Below are 22,430 nucleotides of genomic sequence, written 5' to 3' on the forward strand. Positions count from 1 at the left end.
GCGCTCACACCACGCTTGTTCATTCAGTTAGTAATAGTCGGGCCACATTTTCCAACGCACGCTACACATGTAATGCTGCCCGGATCGGCAGTGCAGCGCTACAGGTGTGTCCCTTCGCACGCGCTGCCCACGGGAAGCACTTCTCATCAACACCACCGTTTCACACACGCCTTCTCGTGGTCATCGAGTCTCTCTTCATGTTGGTCTACTTACGCCACAGCACACCTGCTTACTTAATCAGCTCATGTTTACTACAATTCATATTGCTACCAAAGTCGCTTACCTTACTTCGTATGACATTGCTGTGTTGCTATCGCATTCAATGCTTCGCTCTTAGGGCGAAACTGTGACATTTTTTTCGTGACCCCGCGAGATTCGTATCATCGAGATTCCACTGTATTTTTGCTGAACCAGAACTGAACCTTGGCCAAAATCTGTATTGCCATTTTGGAGCTGGACCCAAACCAGAGCAATATGATTGGACTGTTCCAAACCAGTTTGGCCAGCATCTCAGAAGGTTGAAACAAAACAACTGAACCATTCTAAACCAGTCCAGAAACCGCTTTAGCCCTGTTTGGAGCAAAATAAAGCAATCATTCTGAACTGTTTCGGTGGTTCACATATATGTGCTTCTTTTGCAAGCAATCTAGGGCTTTGCCTGATGAAATTGCCTGCTAAATTGAGCATTCCATTTGCCATAGTAAAACTGGCGAATAGCTTTGGGTGTCATGCATACTCTTCTCAAAGAAAAATTCAAGAACAATTCCATAGAACCAACCTGCAAACTTCATTTACAAGCATGTGATGTTCAATATGTTTTGCAATTGAGTGTTACATACACATGCTAAAAAAGTATCGACACATGGCATTCACATAGTTATTTAGTTGATGTTTGCATGACCAAAACTTCATGTGGTGTTTTATGCAATGATAAAAAAAATTACTGATTGCAGGAGAGAGAAAATTCTCCACACTGTGGTGTAGGATAAGTCAGCCGAGGCCATTGTGCTGTATTAACACGAAAGCGTTAAGGGCCCCGTGTCGCAGAAAATCCGGCGTCAGTGTCGGCGTCAGCGTAAGTGCCGGCATCCGTGGCGGAGAAAATCATCCCGAACCACCCTGACCACGCAGGCCCTCCACGTGGCTCAAGGTGTTAGTGAACAAAAATAGAATTTCTCACAGTAAAATCCGTCAGAAAAATGGTAAAGTACAACTTAACCACAACCTACAGACATGGTGGCGTCGGATTGTAATTTGAATGTACGAGAAAACATAATTCTGTTACGAGGCAACTCAAACACAAGCCCCTTTTCCAGCATTTCTACCATACCAACAGCAGCACAGTTGGGTAGGTTACTTGCGATAATCCTATCCAGATGGTGCTCGCATCCTCGGCAGGTCAAATTGGGACTTAGCCTGCCTAAAGCGTTCTGGACGCGCTCGCGTCGGTGCAATAGCAAACAATTAATAAAATAATAAGAAAAGGTTCTAGGGCCTTCACATTTTAATACAAGACGATTTATATTGCCCCTGGAAAAACGCCTTCCCAGCAATGCATTTCTGTTTAAAAGTGAAGCAGACTTTAAGGGGATCGGTGTAAGTTTGGTCTGTGTAAGCTGGCTTTCCCACGTTCTGTGTTGCAGTGAAGCCTACTCATAAAGAAAAATGCGATGCAAACGGGGCCCGATAATGCTATCGCGTTCCACTCTTAAAGGTGAAGCTTAAGTGTCCTCCAATTCTTGTCAATTTTTCTGCTTCACTAATTAGTTAAACAGCTCCCAGCCTTACTCACCATCCACCTGGCCACTTCGTACAGAATCTGACCACAGTATGCCTAGGATCGGCAAAATTTTTTTTCAAATTCAACTGAGAACTGAATATACTCACATTGTCAAATTCTAGCACCAGTGAGAAGTGCACAACCTGGTCAACAGCCAGCAACACCGACTAAATCAAAGATTGAAAGACTGACTGAATAGACCGCACAATATTTTCTACTTTTGCCATTTTGCAGCACCTTATGGCGCCTCTGCCGCTTTCGCTCACAATCTCTCCATCTATTTTTGGAGAGCACAATCTCCTTGTGCTCTTCTTGTCAGATGGCTTGCATAAAACGGGCCCACTTTAATGAGTTACTACTGTAACAGTGAATGGATAGGTTCTGTGCACCACCGTACCTGTCTATATATGCTTCTTCAGCATGTTATCAGTTGTGGGAAATGTGATTGCTGTCTTACACACTGATGTTTTTAGAAACGAATTGCACAATGATCATCAGCTGCATGGGGTGCATAAGCATGTTGTACTCTGCACAGAACATGATGGCACAGGACACAAATGTCTTATCGTTAGTCCTCAACAAACACACTGAGTGTGACAAGCAGCTATCCTGTCACTAAATATAAGGTGCTGATTTTAGGATCAATTCACATTAAGCATTGCACATGTGTTGCTGAGATATCAAATTTTCTGCAAACTGCTTCCCAAAATATTTTCCTTTAAAAATTTTGTCACCATGTGAGCCTCTTTCAAAATTTGCTGAGTTGTAGAAAATGGGAATTGATAAAAAAATTAAGAACACAAAAATTGTTTTCCCATGTAGAAGCAGGAAAACTAGTCAGTCTTGAGAACATACGGTGACACTGTCGCCTCATCAAGAGTATACAGATACTATAGCTGACTGGCAAACAAATTTGATGCCGGCTGTGAGAGCCAATTCTCAATATGCTCTGGATGTTCGAGATGCTGTGTTAAGAGGCTTAACCAGCCATTGTTAACCTCTATCAAATCTTTCGTTAGCCTCGCAATGTGCGCAAAAGTTGAGGCCCATGTATTATGTTTGACTTCATCGGTTAGGTGGGTGAAGTGGTTGCATGGTGGGATACACGCTGGGTGTCGTGGGGGTACATCTTCGACCATATTTTGTGCACACATTACCTGTTTTGCTCAAACGGTACTACAAGGCGAAATTAAAATAAATTTTGATTTTACGAGCCAAAACCACAATATGATTATGAGGTACACCGTAGTGGGGGACTCTAGATTGATTCTGACCTCTTGGGCTTCTTCAACATGCACCTAAATCTATGTACATGAGTGTTTTTTTGCCTTTTGCCCCCATCGAAATGCGGCCGCCATGGCCAGGATTGGACCCGCAACCATGAGCTCAGCAGTACAACGCCATAGCCACTAAGCTACCGCAGGGAATTATGCAAGGTGGTTTACCAGCTCAAATAAGTCAATATCATCATCGTATTTTGTGAGTATCTGTAGAAGCTTATGCCAGACTGGGAACATACTCTATACATTTCATGCCACAACACCAAGCAGTAAAAGCAGATCCTACTTACAGCAATATCACTTTGAAGAATATATCAAATATAACAAAGTAAAACCACGTCACTATGAACTGAACAATATGTTCTATGGTAAAATAAACCACCTATTGTAACGTTTTCATGTGAAGTTACCAGTTGAACAATTTTGAGAGTATAAGCCAGCAAGAATGAAACAATAAATAAATAAAATGAGCTTGCGATTTCCTTGGATGGCACTATGTGATGTGTACATGTGTACATGCAGCACACTCCTCACTTCTTTAAGCCTCAATTGACTGCTTGAAATGTGGAAGCGAGGTGAAGGAGGTCTCCCCGAGATCCCTCCCTACCTTCTGTGCTTAAATGGCCTCACTCACATGCCAGCCGTGGCCGCTGTGCATGTGGCTGGAAGATCATGTGAGATGCATCCTGGCATTCCTATACTCCATCTCACAAGCTGTTGTCAGCACTGCTGAAGGTACAAGGCATACACAGGCAATATCCTTGCGCAGCAGTATATAGTTCCGGGTGTAACTGGCTGATTATTGGCTACACTAGAAAGTTTTTTTGTTTTTTTTCGCTACATGATACAGTACAGCGACACGTGACATGTTAGGTCCTTTGCGCATGCACGTCGTATACCAAGAATTACTGCGGCAGTTGTCGCCAGTAACCGTAATAGCCACCCTAACCGTGATCACCTATAGCAACATGGCAGCACCCATACAGCACCGACCATCCGCTTCGATCCGAATTCGCACTTGTTACTGGTTCTCCGTCCAGTCAGCAAGAAACAAGCGGCAAAATTTATCATCACTAAGAGTCCTCTCAAGCTGAGGTCAAACCATTAGATAAGTTTTGTCGTAATTATTGAGATCAGCTGTTTGTTTTCATGCTGCTAGGACTACAGACACGGCACCGAGCCGTAAAATTGGTTTGATTTCTAGTTCGCAGATGGCGCCACAGCATTAGCATTGGTGATGCGTTGACGATGCGGAACGCTATAGAGGCCTAATTGTTCACTGCATAATGAATTTACTACCCCGCTCTAGCATGGTACTGGATGACGGTAGCGAGCAAACGCCAAGTATAGACGCTGAGCAGACACTGTGCCGCAGGTGAACATTTATGAGGGCGTTCCTCCTTATTACTTGCTAAGGAGGCTGCAAGGTAACTGCAGGGAAAGCGTACAGGTAAAGCGAAGACCTGCTCTCGCATGCACATTAACGCAGCTTGTGGTTATGACGTCAAAAGATTTTTTTGCATCAATCCACCAACTATGGAGCATGTAACAGGATGGCAAGCAGACGCTGAGCAGACGACGCGGCACGAATGAGCACATCTCGAGGGGCATTCGGCCTTCCTATTGGCTAAGAATTCGTGTAGCTTCCACAGTGCTGACAAAAGCTTGTGAGATGGAGTATAGCGTCACTTTCCAGTTCACCTCACGTGTAGTTAGCATGGTTTTGCAACACGGTTGCAGCATGTGCTTGTTTTACCCTCCACTTCAACTCTGCTGGTTCATTCAACAACTGGAGAGCTCGCACATTGATAGATGAACCTACGACACCTCCACTTCAATGCAAAGTGCAGCAGCCAGTGAAGGGGCAGTGAACAGCAATACCGATAAAAATGAAGCGCAGCATCATCAAAGACCACAACAAAGGCAAGAAGGTGCGCAAGTTGGTACAGGATTATGATCTCGCAGCCAATGATCTCAATGGTCATTCATTCTGGAAGCAAAATGCTTGATAATCAGAACCCTGTGAACAGTCTGCAGACAAGGATGCAGCAAGGAGCCAGAAAAGAAGTTGATGAGGCACTGTCCCAATGGTTTCTGAGCACTTGTGCATAGAACCTGCCACTTAACAGCTGCAAGCAAAGCTAGTACAGCAAGAAACACCTCCTTTACCAGACGACAGATTTACAAAAGCACAACCTTTCTTGGTCACAGGAGTTGACTTTGCTGGACCATCATACGTCAAGGAAAGTGGTCATCAACGTACTTATATTGCCCTATGGACTTGCGCTGTCACTCGGGCCATACATTTAGAGTTGGTCGAAGACATGAGTGCTGAAAAGTTCATATTTGCTTTCAGGATATTTATTTCACGAAGAGGAATATGCTAGATAATGTACAGCGACAATGCCCCCACTTTTGTGAAGACGTCCAATATGTTGGGGAACTACATAATGGACGTGATGCGAAGGTCCCCTCCTGTTCACTACGTTTGCCTGTCGGATCAGTCAGACGCCCTGTTCAACTGCTCTACCCATTGGAAATTGAATAACGCCATCTGCTGGGCGCGGGAAGATGTTGGAACTTCGTCTTTCATATCTCTAGCAGACGATCGCTCATCATCATCGGTTTGCGCCTCACGAGCTCCGCTCGCTCGAGGGCATGAAGCCATTCTTTCCATATGCGCTGTTCCATTAAAAAAAGAGTACGCGCTTAAGATGTGCCGTCTCTGTTTCATCAAGACAGCGTGGTAGCCGATGGACCTCGAGGTCCAATAACATGGCAGAGAAGGCAAAGCACATGTTCACTTGCTTCAAGACAATGATTTTCACTCAGGTGGAGGCTGGATCAAACTTTTTAAGGAGCAACATTAAATTCTGTACAAGGCCATCATTGGTGAGGCAAGGCACCATCGCAGATGTCAGTCATCAAACAGAGAGACCTCCCCAACTTTTTTTAGAAGAGATTGAAAAAAGCTTCTATGTCAACACATTATTAGCGGCAGTGGAGGTCCAAAAGTGGACATAATACACATATTAACCAGCCTAATTAACAAGTCTTTACAAATGAACTAACTTCTAACTTTTGGACTAGCACCAGAATTGCACAGCTGAAGCCAAACGATGCCGAGGATGTGTTCATTTATTAGTAATCATGAGATGCCAACCAGTTTCAAAACGCTCATCCCCAAAATGTAACATAAAACACAATGGTTTTCCACACAGTTTTGTGAGCTGGTGCACAAGCAAGACTAAAACACTATAGTGGGGGACCAAAAACTAATTTTAACTAACTAGGGTTTTTAATGTGCACCCAATGCAAGGTAGACAAGAGTTTCAACAGCAGAGTTGTTTAAGCTCTTGGTTGCACCGCGTAGTGCGAACAAAAACTACTCCTGGCGATGATGTCACCGCGTGTTGCCTAGCAACCACCTCGCGGAGCAACGTGTGCTTCACCTCCTCTCCGTGCCGTGCACATGTTGCCTTGACATGGGAAGTTAAGGAGAGAGAAAGAGAGCATGCGCACAGCGTGCACTATGCTCGGAAGAGAGAAAGAGAAAATGAGAGCGAGAGAAAGAGACAGAAAGAAATTGTAGCAGCACCAACGAAGCAACGCGCAGAGCTGCTGCCGACGCCATTAGCGTTTCCCCGCGTTCGCACCGAATGCACGCGATGTCCTCTGGTGGCGGCTTGGCAGGTTTTGACCAGCCACGCCCTGGCAAGTGTGGCAGAGCGCAGCTTGGCCGGGACGCCACCGGGGAGATAAAGCTCGGAACCGCCGCGACAGCGGCAGAACACTCGTTCACTCTGTGGCGAGTACATGTAGCCTTGACATCGGACGATCAAAGAAGATCCGGACACCCGAAGAAGAAGCCGGTCATCCTGAAGCACGTCGCGCAGCAAAGCGAGAATCTGCACGGCGGCGGTGAGCCGATTCGGAATACCGTGCCTAGCAGCACTCAGCATTTCCTAGCAAAACTTAGCCAAGCCTACTAAAACCTGGAAGAAGCTAGGTCAATCACCAGCTCTGCTGTTTACTCCAGCCTTGCACCACTAGTGTAAGCTGCCCACATGTTTTTGCATTCCACCTTATCAGAGTGCAGCCGCCATGGCTGGGATCGAACTAACGATCTCATACTAAGCAGTGCAATGCCATGGCCACTCAGCTTCCGCAGTGGTTGGCAGAAGGAAGATTGTTGGAAAAAATAATACATAGAATGCCAATCTGCTGTGCTGCATACTTTGGGGATGGATACCAAAATGCCTCATGTTTGTCCCAAGATCTTTACCAAATGGTAGTGGCTTTAGTACTGACCGGTTTCAATATTTCAATGCAACACATACCCCAAAATGATTAATTGAAACGTTATTGAATGTAACTTAATTAAGCAGCAATGACAAGGAAGCAGAGTAAGAAGTGAGTGATAAAGGGAGCTTAACTACTGTCGTTGAAAAGAAAAGTGTATTATCATAACATATCAGGCAGAAACTTGAGGCTAACAAAGAAGCTGAAGGACAAGTTAAGGACCACGCAAAGAGCAATGAAACGAAAAATGTTACGCGTAACGTTGCGAGACAGGAAGAGAGCGGTGACGATCAGAGAGCAAAGAGGGATAGCCGATATTCTAGCTGACAACCCTTTCAGACGCTCAGACGCCGCTTCATCCTGTTGATTGAAAACTTACTTTCACGACATTTTTTTGCATCTTCAGAATTGTAGATAGTGTACAGCTGGAGAAAAGATTAAGAATTTTCAATTCTTTAGCAAGTTTTGCCAAGTTTACAGAACGTGGACTCCACGCAAAAACTCACTACAGGAACATCAAATATGAGAACATCAACTATTTCGTGTATTGAAAAGCTTCAAGAATACTTATCCAGGCGCTTGAATATTATGCCTGGTGCATGACATTGTGAAAAGCAATGAAAGAAGTGCTACTTGAAACGACATACTCACACCGAGTAAAAACACACAACTGTTTACCTTCCCACTGATTTTACTAAAACATTTCGCACATGTTAACCAAAATTTCAGCACAGTTCCAATCATAAGTGTTTCAAGATATATGCGACACATTTTAAATATCATTACTTTCATCATTGCTTTTGCTGTTGATGCACAATCTTGGTGTATACAATTGTGCACACAGAGTCTGAAAGGGTTAAGAGAAAAAAAATGGAGCTGGGCAGGCCATGTAATGCGTAGGGCAGATAACTGGTGGTCCATTAGAGATGCAGAATGGGTGCCAAGAGAAGGGAAGCGCACTGGAGGACGGCAGAAAATTAGGTGGGGGTGATGAAATTAGGAAATTTGCAGGTGCAAATTGCAATCAGCGTGCCCAAGACAGGGGTAATTGTGATCGCTGGGGGAGGCCTTCATCCTGCAGTGGATATAAAAACAGGCTGATGATGATTATGAAGGCAAAATAGAGAAAACTCGGCAAAAAAACCAAACCTACACAGAAATGAGCCATATCTGTGTGAAAAGGAGTTAATAAGCAACTAATAAGTCTGCATCACTTAATTTTTTTTGTGGCCATAGCTGCAAACATTGGGTTGTCAAGATATTTTTTACATCTACTCATTCAAACAACAGTTTAACATTATCAAGAAGCCAGTGACGTAATTATTGCCAACATTTCCAATACCATAATAAATTCATAAAGCACTAAGGTATTCTCCCCACCCCCTCTGCTTAAATCCACATTTGCTCACTTCAGCACTTTTTACCACACAGCCACAGGGCAATAATGAATAATGTAGTGCATGATTTAATAACAAGCATTGAGAGCTAAGTAGCTGTGTAGCGCCTGATTTACTGAAGAACTGTAAAATTAGAAACACTGACGCACATGCTCACAAAATATGATTGAATGAAAATATGACTGATTAAATGTTGCCTTAGTAAGTCAACAGCGCAAAAGGCAAGCAAAAACACTTGTAAACAGGACGAGGATGGGTGCCATTTATCCCAGTCAACCACTACAATAGGTCAATGTTGCCACTTGTTATGCAAAATCAAGACAACAGCCCATTATTGCATTTTTTGCAGTAAATTTTCTACTTACGCTGCCATTGCTGCTAGTCTCCTGAAGTAAAAGAGACGGTCTTTTGTGCGAGCAAGAAGAAGACTTCCACACTGGTTCCATCCTGAAGATCAAAAACAAAACAATGCTGCCGTACAACTACCTTGCCAAATGCAATATAAAGCATTCCTTGAAAAGAATTTACATAGAAATAAACTAAAAATTTCAAGAGTCAGTTAAATAAAGAAAAGCATTTGAAAAATTTTAATGTTATTAATTGAAGGATATTGATGCATGGCTTTTGGCAAGAGTGGAGAAGAGGCAATAATAATAATAATAATAATAATAATAATAATAATAATAATAATAATAATAATAATAATAATAATAATAATAATAGAGCACAAGACATGCTGGTGGTGGTTACTGTGCCCGCATTGACTGACCAAAACACACCCTAACAAGGAAAAGGAAAGAGGAAAAAAATATACCATGGCTGCTACTAGGTATGAAACTGCTGCTGCTTTTTTTCTTTTTAACTCGATCTGGAATAGGAAGCTCTGGAACCAGCCTAGATTCAGTAATGCAATTCAAGGAGTGAAATGCAATATGTGATGCAAGGCTTTAGGATGTCGGCTGAAGCCACTTAAAGTCAGCATTAACAAATCTCCAAAAGCACTACTCCATCCAGCTGACTGAAGGAGAGCACCAGTTAACTCATAAGGGGTTCAACAAGCATGCCTCACTAAGTCAAAAGGCACGCTGGACTTGGTGGGTGCGGCCCCACAGAAGTGTGTTTCCACCGAAGAGATCTCATAACCTCTTTAGAAGTTGGTCAATTTCAAACATGTTTCAAACATGTTTCAGAAGTGTTGAATTTCAATATTACTATGGGTAGTGTATTGTAGGAAAGAAAGGGTAAAAACGAACCAGGTGATGGATGTCTAATGAGTGTAAGCATTTGATGCCATGCAACCATGCAAAGGGCTCATTACTACTGTCTCAGATGAGACTGAAAGCATCTTCATTTTGCTTTTTGTTGATGTTTCTCTCTGATGGGTCTAATTTCAAGGAATATGTATTTTTCTGACCATCAAAGTTTCAGTATTGGCTTAGAACTGAGGCCCGCCTGTATTTAAGATTTAGATTATGGGGTTTTATGTGCCAAAACCATGATCTGATTATGAGGCACGCTGTAGTGGGAGACTCCTGAATAATTTGGACCACCCGGGGTTTTTTAACGTGCATCTAAATCTAAGTACACGGGTGTTTTCACATTTCGCCCCCATCGAAATGTGGCCGCCGTGGCCAGGATTTGATCCCGCGACCTCGTGCTTAGCAGCCACCTGTATTTCATTAAGCACAGTACTGACTACCCTACTAAAGGTCATTATATATATATATATATATATATATATATATATATATATATAATACCTCATCTTCTTAGATAATCCAACAGCTGAGCTGATCATTCTTCAGGATACATCATTTTCACATAATGCCTTATTCGATATCTTTTTTTTTGGTCCACCAGAAAAAAAGTGTAAGGGCACCATATAACTTGCACCAAACTTTGAAAATATGCAAATGCCACATAACTGGACAGAAACAAGCTTATGTTTGCCATCGCTTAAATACAGTCAGATTATTTTTTGCATTCTGCCTAACTACATAATTAGTCTTAATTAACTTCTCAAATATTACAATTAGACAAAAAATGTCAATGAGAAAATTGTGGAGCAACATGAACTCCCTATACAGCTTTCTGTTGCTCAATACATGCTACTTAAAAGTGTTTTTCCGAGCCAGAAAGAAGCCCGCGAATACACGCAAAATTGCCGCGCGAATGCCGCTCGAGGCACTTGGCATGTATTCGCAGGCTTCTTTCATGCTCGGAAGAACACCTTTATGTTGCACGTATTGAGCAATTACAGAAAGCTGTATCGGGAGTTTTTCATGTTGCTCTACAATTTTCTCATCGACACTTTTCATCTCATTGTAATATTTGAGAAGTTGGTTAATTAATTAAGACTAATTACGTAATTAAGCAGAATGCAAAAAATGATTCGAGTATCTCCAAGCGATGGCAAACATTACCTTGGTTCTGTCCAACAACGTGGCATTTGCATATTTTTAAAGTTCGGTGCAAATTGCGTGGGACACCCTGTATATTAGTGCATATTCAACCAAATGCACCACCCCTCACACATTCAACTGGGCACACATACAAGTTCACTTTCAAACTTTCAAATCATGTTACTGTGTTTTTTTTGGCACATTGTAGCTCCAACAAAATTTCTTCAGGACCCTGTCGAATAAAGTTTATTCTATAAAATATTACTAACACATTTGAATGCTGCAATCTGTACCTTGGTCCAGCATGTACTATACAGAGTGTCCCAAATATCATGCCCCAAGATTTAAATAATATGCAAATGGCAAGTAGCTGGACAGAACCAAGGTAATGTTGTTTGCCGTCGCTTGGAGATACTCAGTGTATTTTTGCATTCCGCCTAATTACATAATCAGTCTAATTAATTATAGAGCGACATGAAAAACTCCCGATACAGCTCTTCGTTGCTCAATGCATGCGACATAAAAGTGTTTTTCCGAGTGTGAAAGAAGCCCACGAATACACGCAAAGTGCCTCGAGCGGCCAGTCACGCGACAATTCTGCGTGTATTCGTGGGCTTCTTTCACACTTGGAAAAGCACTTTTATGGAGCACTTTTATGTATTGAGCAACAGAAAGCTGTATCGGGAGTTTTTCATGCTGCTCTACAATTTTCTCATAAACACTTTGATAATTAGGACAGTACTTCTCAAGTAGATAATTAATTACAATTATCTCATTAAATCTGAGTAACAAAAAAATTACTGGCGGCTACTCCACTGTAATGGAAACAATATGCACTAGGTTTTCTTAGAGTAAGGCAATTGCTTTGTTTTTAAATTTTGGTGCATGATAGTTGGGACACCCTGTATAAATACTAGTATACACAATTCTAAATGTCACATGTAAGCCACACAAAGCGGCAAAGTGTACTTAGGCATTTCAAGAGCTGCTACAGTACAGTCGAGCCCCGATATATCGAATTGGAAGGGGATCACAAAAAAGTTTGATATATAGGTAATTCGATACATAAAATAATAAGCCCTCAGGCAAACGGCAGCTTACCAATTGGCGCGTCCGAAGGCCACTAAGTTACTGCATACAACTCGGGAGAAAAAAAAGCAAGCACACTTTATTTACCTGCAAAAAATAGCTGGATCACTTCCAACTTCATTGCAAAGTCCAAGTTGATTCTCTTCTTCACACTTGCAGCGACCATTGCTTGTGGAAAATGAACTCACGAATAGGCACTCGACCCACACAACGACGCCACAAAAATTGGAAAGAAGGAATGTTGACATTCGAGGTAGCATGCAGGCTAGCCGAACAACTCGACGGGGCTCAACTGACTCCTGACTTTCGTACTGCTATCCTTTGGTAATAGTCACACAAAGAAATATAACACGGAGAAAGACAGGTAGGCCCAACAAAAACAGAAGTCTCCAACAAAAACATTCACACATTGAAATCCACCTATCTTTAGTCATTGCAGACAATGATCATGGTGATTGATTCCATGCACAAACTGCGATATTTGGGGCACAATTTTTCTTCAAGTTATCTCGTAAGCTTACTTAGAATTTGTTTCCATCATAACAGCCACAAAAGCTTGAAAGGTAGCCATGACAGGGTTGTCCTTAGAGTGTGTAACGGTGTTTCATTGCCAACCAGTCCAAATTACTGCCTTCCCACAACTTGACCATGTGCAACATAAGTGTGATATGTGGCAGACCAGTCCACAATAACCAGGTGTACCAGCAACAAATCACAGAGACCATTTCCTGCATATAATGTTCGCCACACACACCACCACGCTACATGTACCAATGGAAACGCTATGCATGCAGTGATTCCACAGTTATCACCAGCCACAGCACTACAAAGAAGGCATCTAAACAAAAACAAAGCACTGCAGCTACGAAATGAGCTTGTGTTGTCCATAAAGACACGACAGCTAGGTATCACTCAAATAAGGCAGTATTTCAGCGCTTAGTAAGGACGAGGACAAAGAAGGAGACGTACAAACACACAGGCGCTCGTATGTCTCCTTCTTTGTCCTCATCCTTACTAAGCGCTGAAATACTGCCTTCATGATGAACCAACAAGCCCATCTTGCCACTCTAGTCAAATAAGGCATCACTCATTGCACCGTAATTAAGCCATGACACTCTGATAGACTAGCCGTGGAGTCCCTCTAATGCAAGTCTCATGTATAAGAAATGGTCGTGATTCATCAGGGCAACACGAGAAAGAAGTGCTTCAAAAAAAGCCCATCCTACAGGGGCAGGGTGCATCACGCTGTTTAATATCTTGAGTTTCCCCAGCAGATGCAGTTTAATATAGGTAGTACACAGTGCTTGGGTACTTCAAGATAACATTTACAAGGGGATAGAACTACGACTAGTAATAATTTGAAACATGCAAGTTCAGCATAAAAAGTGCCAACTACAGAATGTTCGTCACAGCAAAAACATACATCTCACTCTCCCCCTCCTTGATTGTTCGACATTTCCACCAATGCAAAATTTAGAGGGAGGGCCCAGTACCATGCATATTGAAATTTTATAATGGTATTTCAACTCCTGCCAACTGTAGCAACCAGCAATAATTTCAACAATGACTGTCTGCATGTGCTGAGAACAGGGAATTTGAGACAAAAAATATGAATTTTGCTGCCCAATAGTCATAGCAGCGTCGGGCATAAGAATTTGTGCGGCAGTCGCCAGTAAAAGCATTACTTACCAATTTTTACTCATTAAATTTTGGATCAATTCCCTTATGCACATATTGCAGTTGCAAAATTGAAGCCAGTCTGCATGCTCAAGCCGTATCCACTATGTAGAGATCCTCCCACTAGCACCTGTTACAAAATGACCATCCACAAACTTGTTGGAAAATATACTGGCAGGCTGATTATGATTATCCCACAAAGACTTTCCTGTGCAATGTGGGACAAAGCTACATCAAACACTAATGCATTTCATTTGTGATTTTGAGAATACAGTTAACTCCTATTAATACGACTTTTGCGGGATCGCAGTATTTGGTCGAATTATCCGAACGGTCAAATTAACAAACGGCAGCAAAATGAATGAATTGAAATCTTTTTTCTTTTGCTTGAAGTAGTCTGTAGCACATTTTTGTTTCTTGCTCTTGAAGCACGACTAAATCAGCATGAGGTGAAGAGAACTCACATGTTTAAAAGCTGCTTCAGCATGACACATGAAACAAGCGAGAACAAATAGCTTCATGGGGGGAAGGAGCGTCGGCCCCTAAAAGATAGAAATAAATTTAAATAAAACAGTTTCACGCCTCGGGAAGCAGTAGCACCATCTGCTGAATTTCTTGTGTTTTCAAGCTTTTAGTAACCACTCTGGGCGCATCAGAGGCACATTAACCCCAAGCGGCATGCTTTCGAGTTTGAACTTGTGGAGATGCTGCACAGGTGCGACAGTCACAGCACTTACGGGCAAAGGCTCACCACAAGACCGTTCAAGTATGGGCGCCTGCTGTGCTAGGGCTAACCGGGTAGCGGTCCACCAAGCGCGACAACGAGAAGTTGCGGAAGCAAAGGTCCCACATAACTTGTTGCGGGCCTGTGAGCATCTGCAGCAGCGATGGAGTGCTTAGCCGGAGGAAAGCTCGGGTGGAGAGGGTGCCCAGGTGCCGCCACTCAGCAGGCCAATCAGGGCATGACCCGGTGACGCATGCTCACGCGGTGACTCGTCACCGGGAGGGAGAAGCACGGTTTGCACGGTAAATTAGCTCGGGCTCGCTAGCCATGTCCGCCACGTTGCCATTGCGGCAATGGTTTCCACAGATCAAGCTAAGCACAATGCGTGAGCTGGAGGATGAGGCGCGGGAAGGCACCTCGATCCCCACAAACTAAGCGAGTTTTCCTTCCATAGCAATGTATGGGGTTTTGTCGGGGCTTATCAGTGCATTTTAATTACGCAAAAAGTCTAGTTAACGTATTTAGAAACTGGTGCCATTGTCGGAATTCCTACTGCAAGTGGAGATGCCTTGAGTACTGACCAGCTTCAATTCTACAGTTGCATGTGCGTTAGAGTTACAAATTAAACAGTTAATTAAGTATTTCATATGAAATACACTATTTTTAATAATTAGAGAGAGTCAAACAAACAACTGATATAATGTTTGTTTACAGTGTCAAAATTCAACATTCAGACAACCACAAAGGTAAACTGGTCATTTAGGTTATCAATAAATCTTTGGAGAAATATGGGGTTAAATATTAAAATGTTATGAGCGATTTAATTTGATACTGTCTACATATAAGGCAAGAAACAAGCTCAAGGCATATACCTGTGTCAAAGCCTCTGCTTTCAAAGTCCTTGTACAGCTGAATGCTGTATTTGGAAACTCTGCATTCGATTGTAGTGGCCTTCAGCTGCCCCAGGAGCCCAGCACCATGCTTTGTTGAACCACCTCCAATTCTAGAACAAGATTGAAAAGTAGAGGAAATTCTAGACTGTAAGTCCATGTTATGCACAATATATACTGGCAACAAAAAGACATCCCAAAGATGAAACATTTTGAAACAGTAATAGATGTGAAAAGGGGACACAATGAGAGAGATGCTGCCAATAAAAATATGTCAACACTAAGTCAATGCTTTTAAACAAAACAGACAAATCAGCTAGCACAGGTCAAACAGATCAAAGTAGGCAGACTGACAGATCAACTAGATATGCCTGCTGGAGCCTGATAAAATTTGTCACATGAATACATTTAACACATAAAAAGTAACACAATCTATAGATGTGCATAAATCTCTGTCACACGACATTTTGTTTAATTCTGCCTTCAGCGTATTTACACAATGGTTGCTTAACTGTTCCCTCTCCCACAATACCAACGGAGGAATGAAATACATAAGCTGACAAGATGAGCAGCTTTCTGGTTTCCCATTCCTTCCCTCTCTGAATAAGTTCAGGGTCATAAACAATTTTCTTGCCTCCCGTCAGCCTCTCATTAAAAATTACTTATTATTTTTTCCCTAAGGCATGCTGATAAAGCAGCATGACAAATAAAGTATGCATATTAGTTTTCTTCTGGGTTTGGCTGCAAGCAACAAGTTAGTACAACGAAACATTGCAGGAACAAGGGAACAGGCAGTGACTGCCTGCTATACCTGGTGGCCATTCACCGTATTTAGCATATTAACCATAGGCAATGTTATTTCATTGAGTATTCCAAAAAATTTTGCTGAATTATCTTCACCATCATCATCAGTAGTAGTAGTAGCAACAGCAAATTTAGGCCGCACTGCAGGATGAGAAACTCATTCAGAGATTTCCAATTACCTCAGCTCTGTCTCAGCTAAACCTATTTTATGCCATGCCTGCAATTTTTTTTTTATCTCATATAATCTTTTGGCAAACTCGTGCATTTCTCTCTCCCCTTGGCACCCAACCAGTAGACCAACAATTATCTGTTTTGTGCATTAAATACCCTGCTTAGCTCCAATTCTTGTTAATCTCAACTTGAATTATCACCTATCTGTGTTTTCTCTCATATCAATACTGCCAAAAGAACCCAGTGTGTTTACCATGTATCACAAGTTCATGCGCCCAAAGGTGCATGAACTTGTGCAAAGGTGGTCACAAGTCCAAGTACGAACTTCAGCACAGTCAGTGTTTTGAGCGAACTAATCACCTTTCAATGCATTCATATCTTGATCTTGCTTCTAGACACTGCTATTTCCAGAAGGAGGCTAGCCCAACATGACACTGAGAGTAGGGAATTAAATAAATAAATACAAAGAAAGTAAGATCTTTTTTCTCAGATTGACAAAACCAGAGCACAGTTATTGAATATATAGGTTGAAAGATTTATGAAAGCTTTGTTTTGAGGTTCAAGGCTATTGATAAAATTTAATTTTTATAGTCAGAGTAAAATGATAAAATTATGCTTACACTCCTTTCTCAAGGACAACAACATCAGTAAGGCCATGGTCTCGTGCCAAATGATATGCCACTGAGCAGCCTACAACACCACCTCCACAGATGACCACACGAGCTTCACTAGGCAGGTCCAAGGGACAGGTTATCTTCTCAGTAGCCTGCCCAGCACTCACAAGCCGCAAGCTAGTGAAAGGACCGTGCTGTTTGGGTCGGCAAAGGTCCGTCAGCCACAGCGGCAGCCTTGGTGATCTGACCTGCACAAGTAAGAAGTGCAGTGTCTTCCAAAAACAGCACAAGGCACAAATACTGTGAAAATGGGTGAATATTACCTCGAGCTGCATATAGCGAGGTGTACTAGCAGTCTACTACACTATTCACTAAACCACAGAAGCCTGCAGCTATGAAATTCGGATGAAACAATTAGTTGTGCTACAAAGCGTAAGTTTTGTTTCAAGAAATTTCAAATAATCCATAACAGGTCAGACAAATGATGATTTTGGAAGTTTGTGTGTCCTGGTATCTTTTGCACTTTGAGGGCAGCAAACAACCATATATACCAACATTCCTCTGTAACGCTAGCCGAATTTTCCAGAAAACATTACACAGAAATGGCCTTACAGGCAAGAGAAATGGCTGTCCATTACCTAAGTGCACCTAAAGCTTGTGGGTATAATAACCTTAATTACAAGATGCATTGGCTCAAGTTCTGTCAAAGGCGAAAAATATTTTGCGATATATATATTCAAGCATTTTCTGCAAGAGGTTATCATAAATATCAGTGCGTGGCAGTGGAGACTGGAGTGTCTGATATTTTACCTGTAAACTATCTTGCCACTAATTTTATGATAGCTAATGCAGCACCACTTTATCACTTGTTATTGTTATCAATTCCATAAATGCTTAAAATGCATAGTGTGTTGCATGTTAACAAATATAATCACAATTCTCATCCATAATGTGCCATATTCAGAATAAAATCGTATGAGACTGGACTAAACACATCTAAATTAAATGTTCAGGGTTTTTTTACATTTATAGTCTGCCAAATATGAAGAAACAAAAGACACAGCTGCCTAGTTCACCCCACTAAAGCTTTGAGTACAATAGCCTAGCATTCAATTTATGCATTAATTTCTTAGTTGAAAAACGTACACACAGAAAGATATTGCAGCTAGCGTTCAATTACAGCTTTTTTTGCCATCATGTACTAATACAATGATAAGTGCTCAAGTGTGAATACCCAGGTTTTATCATACAAATATGTATATACAGTATGCACTATTTTTTATAATGCAAATTGTTTGTACATTCAATTGAGAAATGTAAATGAGACTACTTTTACAATATGCTGAATAATTTAGGAAGCGTTTTCACAAGGCAAAGCACTTACAGTTCTCTCCCATGACATTCTTTAAGATATAGGGACATAGAAGGCATCATGCCTACAGTGCTAGAGAACTACTGATGACAAAGGGGTCACAAGGTCTTTGCCCCTTGCTCTTTCAGGCTATGTGCATAATGAATTTTACTTCATGACATCAACTAGCCCGCTTGTTAGACGGACAACATTTCGGCAGGCAGAGCAGCATACGAAAAAGAAAAACATAATAATAGCTAAATGCAATCTGTAGTGAGAGCTATGAGCTATTCAGTTTATAAAGTTTCTAATAAACTTCATGAACTGGCCTCAAAGAGCTCCATTGCAACACTGGTTCAGTAGCCAACAGCAGCATGACGTCACTTCAAACAAAAATAGATACAATACATGCCGACGTACATTGCACCACCTGCATGAGGTGTTGCAAGCTTTGCACCTTCAATACTATGCATATTCTGCACAAAATGAGCCTTGACATTAAACTGTGATGGCTGCTTCAGTAGGCACAGCTCAGTACAACATTGACTGGAACTTGACAAATTCCATCCTGTATGTGTCTGGATGCAAGGTATATTGCAATGTTTGCACTCCTTTGTCAACAAGCTACCCATGCATATGGCTGACCATACCATTGTTTATTCTCTTGCTAGACTCACAGCCTACTTCTAAGAATGCAATGTTGCATACTGTTCCTTTACTACCTTACCTAAATTGGCATAGTAGTGCCAGTAAGGCTTTTGGCAAATTTAATCCCGGCCACCCTTCTAAAACCTATCGAATGTGTGCTCTGTAATGGTAACCTGTATATTTATCTTAGTAAACATTCAGATTCTTTCAAGTTTCCCACTGGATTGTTAGTAGTCAAATCTCGCAACATCACATTTCACAGCATAATCGAATGTCAACACATTTGGCCTCACTATACAGCCGTGCGCATAGCTAGCATGACCACCGCAGAACATTGGCAGCTGGGTACAAGTGCTCACCATGAGCCAGCATATGCCCCTGTCAACAGCTGCCCCACTTAAGCAGCAGCAGCTACATCCACTGTAGCCAGATGCCACATGCCGACCTAGGGTGCTGTCTTGAACCCAGTAGTTAACCCTCTGGCGCTGGCTGTTACACAAGCCATGCAATCGCATGTTGTCTGACGGCAGCAGTAGAGCCCCAAGCACAGTTGTATAGAGTGAGGATGCCGTGTGTGTTTGTGCCATTTAGTGGAGGTCACTGGGTCTTCACAATTTCTTCTCAGTAAGCAGTGTTGCATTTGCAACTTTCATTGCCTTTACATGGTGCAGCAGCAGTCCAAACAAGATCATGACATTGCCAAAATGTGTACATTTGGAGAAGAGCCGAGTTCTCTGTGCTGCACATACCTCCAGACCGTTCTTGCCACCTAGCTAGTAAAACAATAATGTCGCAGTTGAGGAATATCTGGAGTATTAATGCATTAACTGCATAGCTGGAGTATTGCATTAAAATGCATAAAATTGTATGGCTTCGCTTGCGGCTGCTACAAAGCTATGTTTGTGACAAAACAAAAAATGACACTTGCAGCCCAGTAAAGTGTGAAAAAGACTTTAAGGTATGCTTCATTTCGCTTGCACTGTACCCCGCAGCACTTAGGGTTGGCCACGGTGGTGCTGGCTGAGCGCTGTCAAACTGTTCGTTCTGCCACACTGTACAAGTGGGGACAAAATAATATGGGATCTGCGAGCGCGTGCCAAATTGCATTCTTGGCACCCTTTAACGAAGCAAGCGCCTTCTGTCAAGATATGGCATTACGCATGTGCGCCCGTTATTGCTCATGTACCTGCCACAATGGCCACTTCTTTCCAGCGTGCTGTTTGGAAGCGCAATAATTGTAGAAGATTGCGCAACGAGAGCGGTGTCTCATTCAGGTGTTGTGACGTGTGGCAATGCACTGCACACCCCTACCACCCGAAAAGAACAGTGCTCCCCTAACATAATCTTCTGCAATCATCTCAATTCCGACAGCAAGCTGGCAAGAAATGAGCTTAGGGACAGGCACACGAGCATGAGCATGCAGAATGCCATATCTCAACAGGAGGTGCTTGCTACGTCAAAGGGTGCAAGAAGGCAGTTTAACACGCGCTCGCAGATCCCATATTATTTTGTTCCTGCCTATACCTACTGGATGTGAAGTGATTGATGATCCAAAGGACGTAGTTTGCACTCATGTAAGCAAAAAAGAAAAAAGGTGAAATTAAATGTTGCAATTTGTGACAATAAAGTGACTGAGTAAACACCAACAGAGTGACTGCAAGCATTTGGGTGTTCATGGAGTGCTTTTGTTGTTTCCTGATGCGGTCAAGAACTCGAAAGCAAACTAAACGCACTGAAGACAAAAATAATCATTATTGTCTTCACAAATGGGAAAATTGTCATTCACCTGAATGTACCACGAAGCTACAAACTTATTTTAAACTGAATAGCAAATCAGTTCCACAGAACCGACTTGCCATTCCTTTCTTCCATTACCCTTTTTTCGATTTTACATCTGCCTTTGAGGAACATAACAATACTGAGCAAGGACAACAGGATAAAAGGGGGATACAAACAGGGCGTCTAGCCCTTGGGAACTGTAGGAAGGGGCACTTTCTGGACACTTCACAGCGGATAATATAGCAACGACGATTCTGAAGCAAAATTTCTCGATATGCCCTTTTCTACGAAACCTTGTGCATACGGTTGCCGCGTTCTGTTATTTACGTCCCACTCGTTCTTTAGCAGCCTTTTTTTTTCCCCAGCTTTTTACAAAAGTATACATGCAGATATGTTTTCTCGAAATATCCCAAAGTTCGCGCAAATTCTCGCGCTTTGGAACGGTATTGACAGGCGACTTGCTCCCGCGTATTTTTTGTGCACGAAAATGCAGTGGTCGCCTGTTTCACTGAGGCCGATCGACGCACCATTCGTTCAAGAAAAAAATGCGCAACGCTGCCACTGCTAAAGTTGCGAACAGGCAGGCCACCGCGAGTAGTGGTGCGCGCTAAATATATTTACGCTGCCCTACGTGCAGCGAAGACGGCCGCTGTAGTGAACGATTGATTGCGCGATGCGAGAAGACACGCTATCGCTTTGCATCTAGGTGAAGTGGACTTCTGCACCGCTCCCGCGCTCTAGACAACTGTGTTGGGGGCGGCTGTACTTCCACAGTTCGTCCTGTAGAAATTACAAACCGAAGTCATATTGGTGTCTACGGCTCGAGCGATCAGGAAAGCGAGTTAAGAAAATCAAGTGAATTGACGCTACCACCTGTCAGCAAGCCCCCTGCCACGCGTTTCTTGTTTCGCTTTGTGCACACTAGATCATAGACAGGACAAAGCTGCATCGCACCTGACAGAGGACGCGTTCGATGCTTAGACATCTCCTATCGTTAAGGAACGATACCCATAGGTAATAAAATCAAATAAATTGGGCAGGCTAATAATGCTTAATACAATAAACAGGAATCTACAAGGAACTTGCTGCGCGCTGAGAACTGAAACTAAAAGCTCAAAAATGGCGCAATCACACCGTCGTAGAGCGATTATGAACACTTACTAACGCCATGCCAGTCAGCCGGAGCTCAAGAATATTTTAGATATAAATGCTGGTATTCACATCTTCTGCACATAAATGTTATGTTCCTATTTCATATAGACGATTTGACATCAGCAGACACCACCAAACCCAGAGTATAACCGGTATAACAACGCAGCGTGCAGCCGCTACACAATCTATGTCGATGGTGCTGCTGCTGAAATCAAAGCAAGCTATTTGGAGATGCTTACAAACAAAAACTTAAATATTAAATATTAAAATAAAATGTAATTGAAATATTTGTTTCTGTATAATTTAGTGGTTTGTAAGATAGTTTTCTTTGTCGCTTTGTACTCAGTATAGTACACATACTAGTCGCTAG

At 42.3% G+C, this 22,430-nt stretch overlaps 1 protein-coding gene across 1 annotated transcript in view; it reads right to left on the reverse strand.

The window, feature by feature from the left end:
* Nucleotides 1–22,228, reverse strand: part of LOC119436057 (pyruvate dehydrogenase phosphatase regulatory subunit, mitochondrial-like) — an 86,173-nt gene extending 63,945 nt beyond the window's left edge. The window contains exons 1-4 of the mRNA XM_037702800.2: nucleotides 22,070–22,228; nucleotides 17,137–17,378; nucleotides 15,524–15,654; nucleotides 9,125–9,206 (exon numbers count right to left, since the gene is read on the reverse strand). Coding sequence (XP_037558728.1) covers nucleotides 9,125–9,206; nucleotides 15,524–15,654; nucleotides 17,137–17,378; nucleotides 22,070–22,078 — 464 coding nt within the window. The 5' untranslated portion in view covers nucleotides 22,079–22,228. The remainder of the gene's footprint in view (nucleotides 1–9,124; nucleotides 9,207–15,523; nucleotides 15,655–17,136; nucleotides 17,379–22,069) is intronic.
* Nucleotides 22,229–22,430: the final 202 nt, after the last annotated feature.

Source organism: Dermacentor silvarum, chromosome 1 (assembly GCF_013339745.2).
Source record: "Dermacentor silvarum isolate Dsil-2018 chromosome 1, BIME_Dsil_1.4, whole genome shotgun sequence".
NCBI lineage: Eukaryota > Metazoa > Arthropoda > Arachnida > Ixodida > Ixodidae > Dermacentor > Dermacentor silvarum.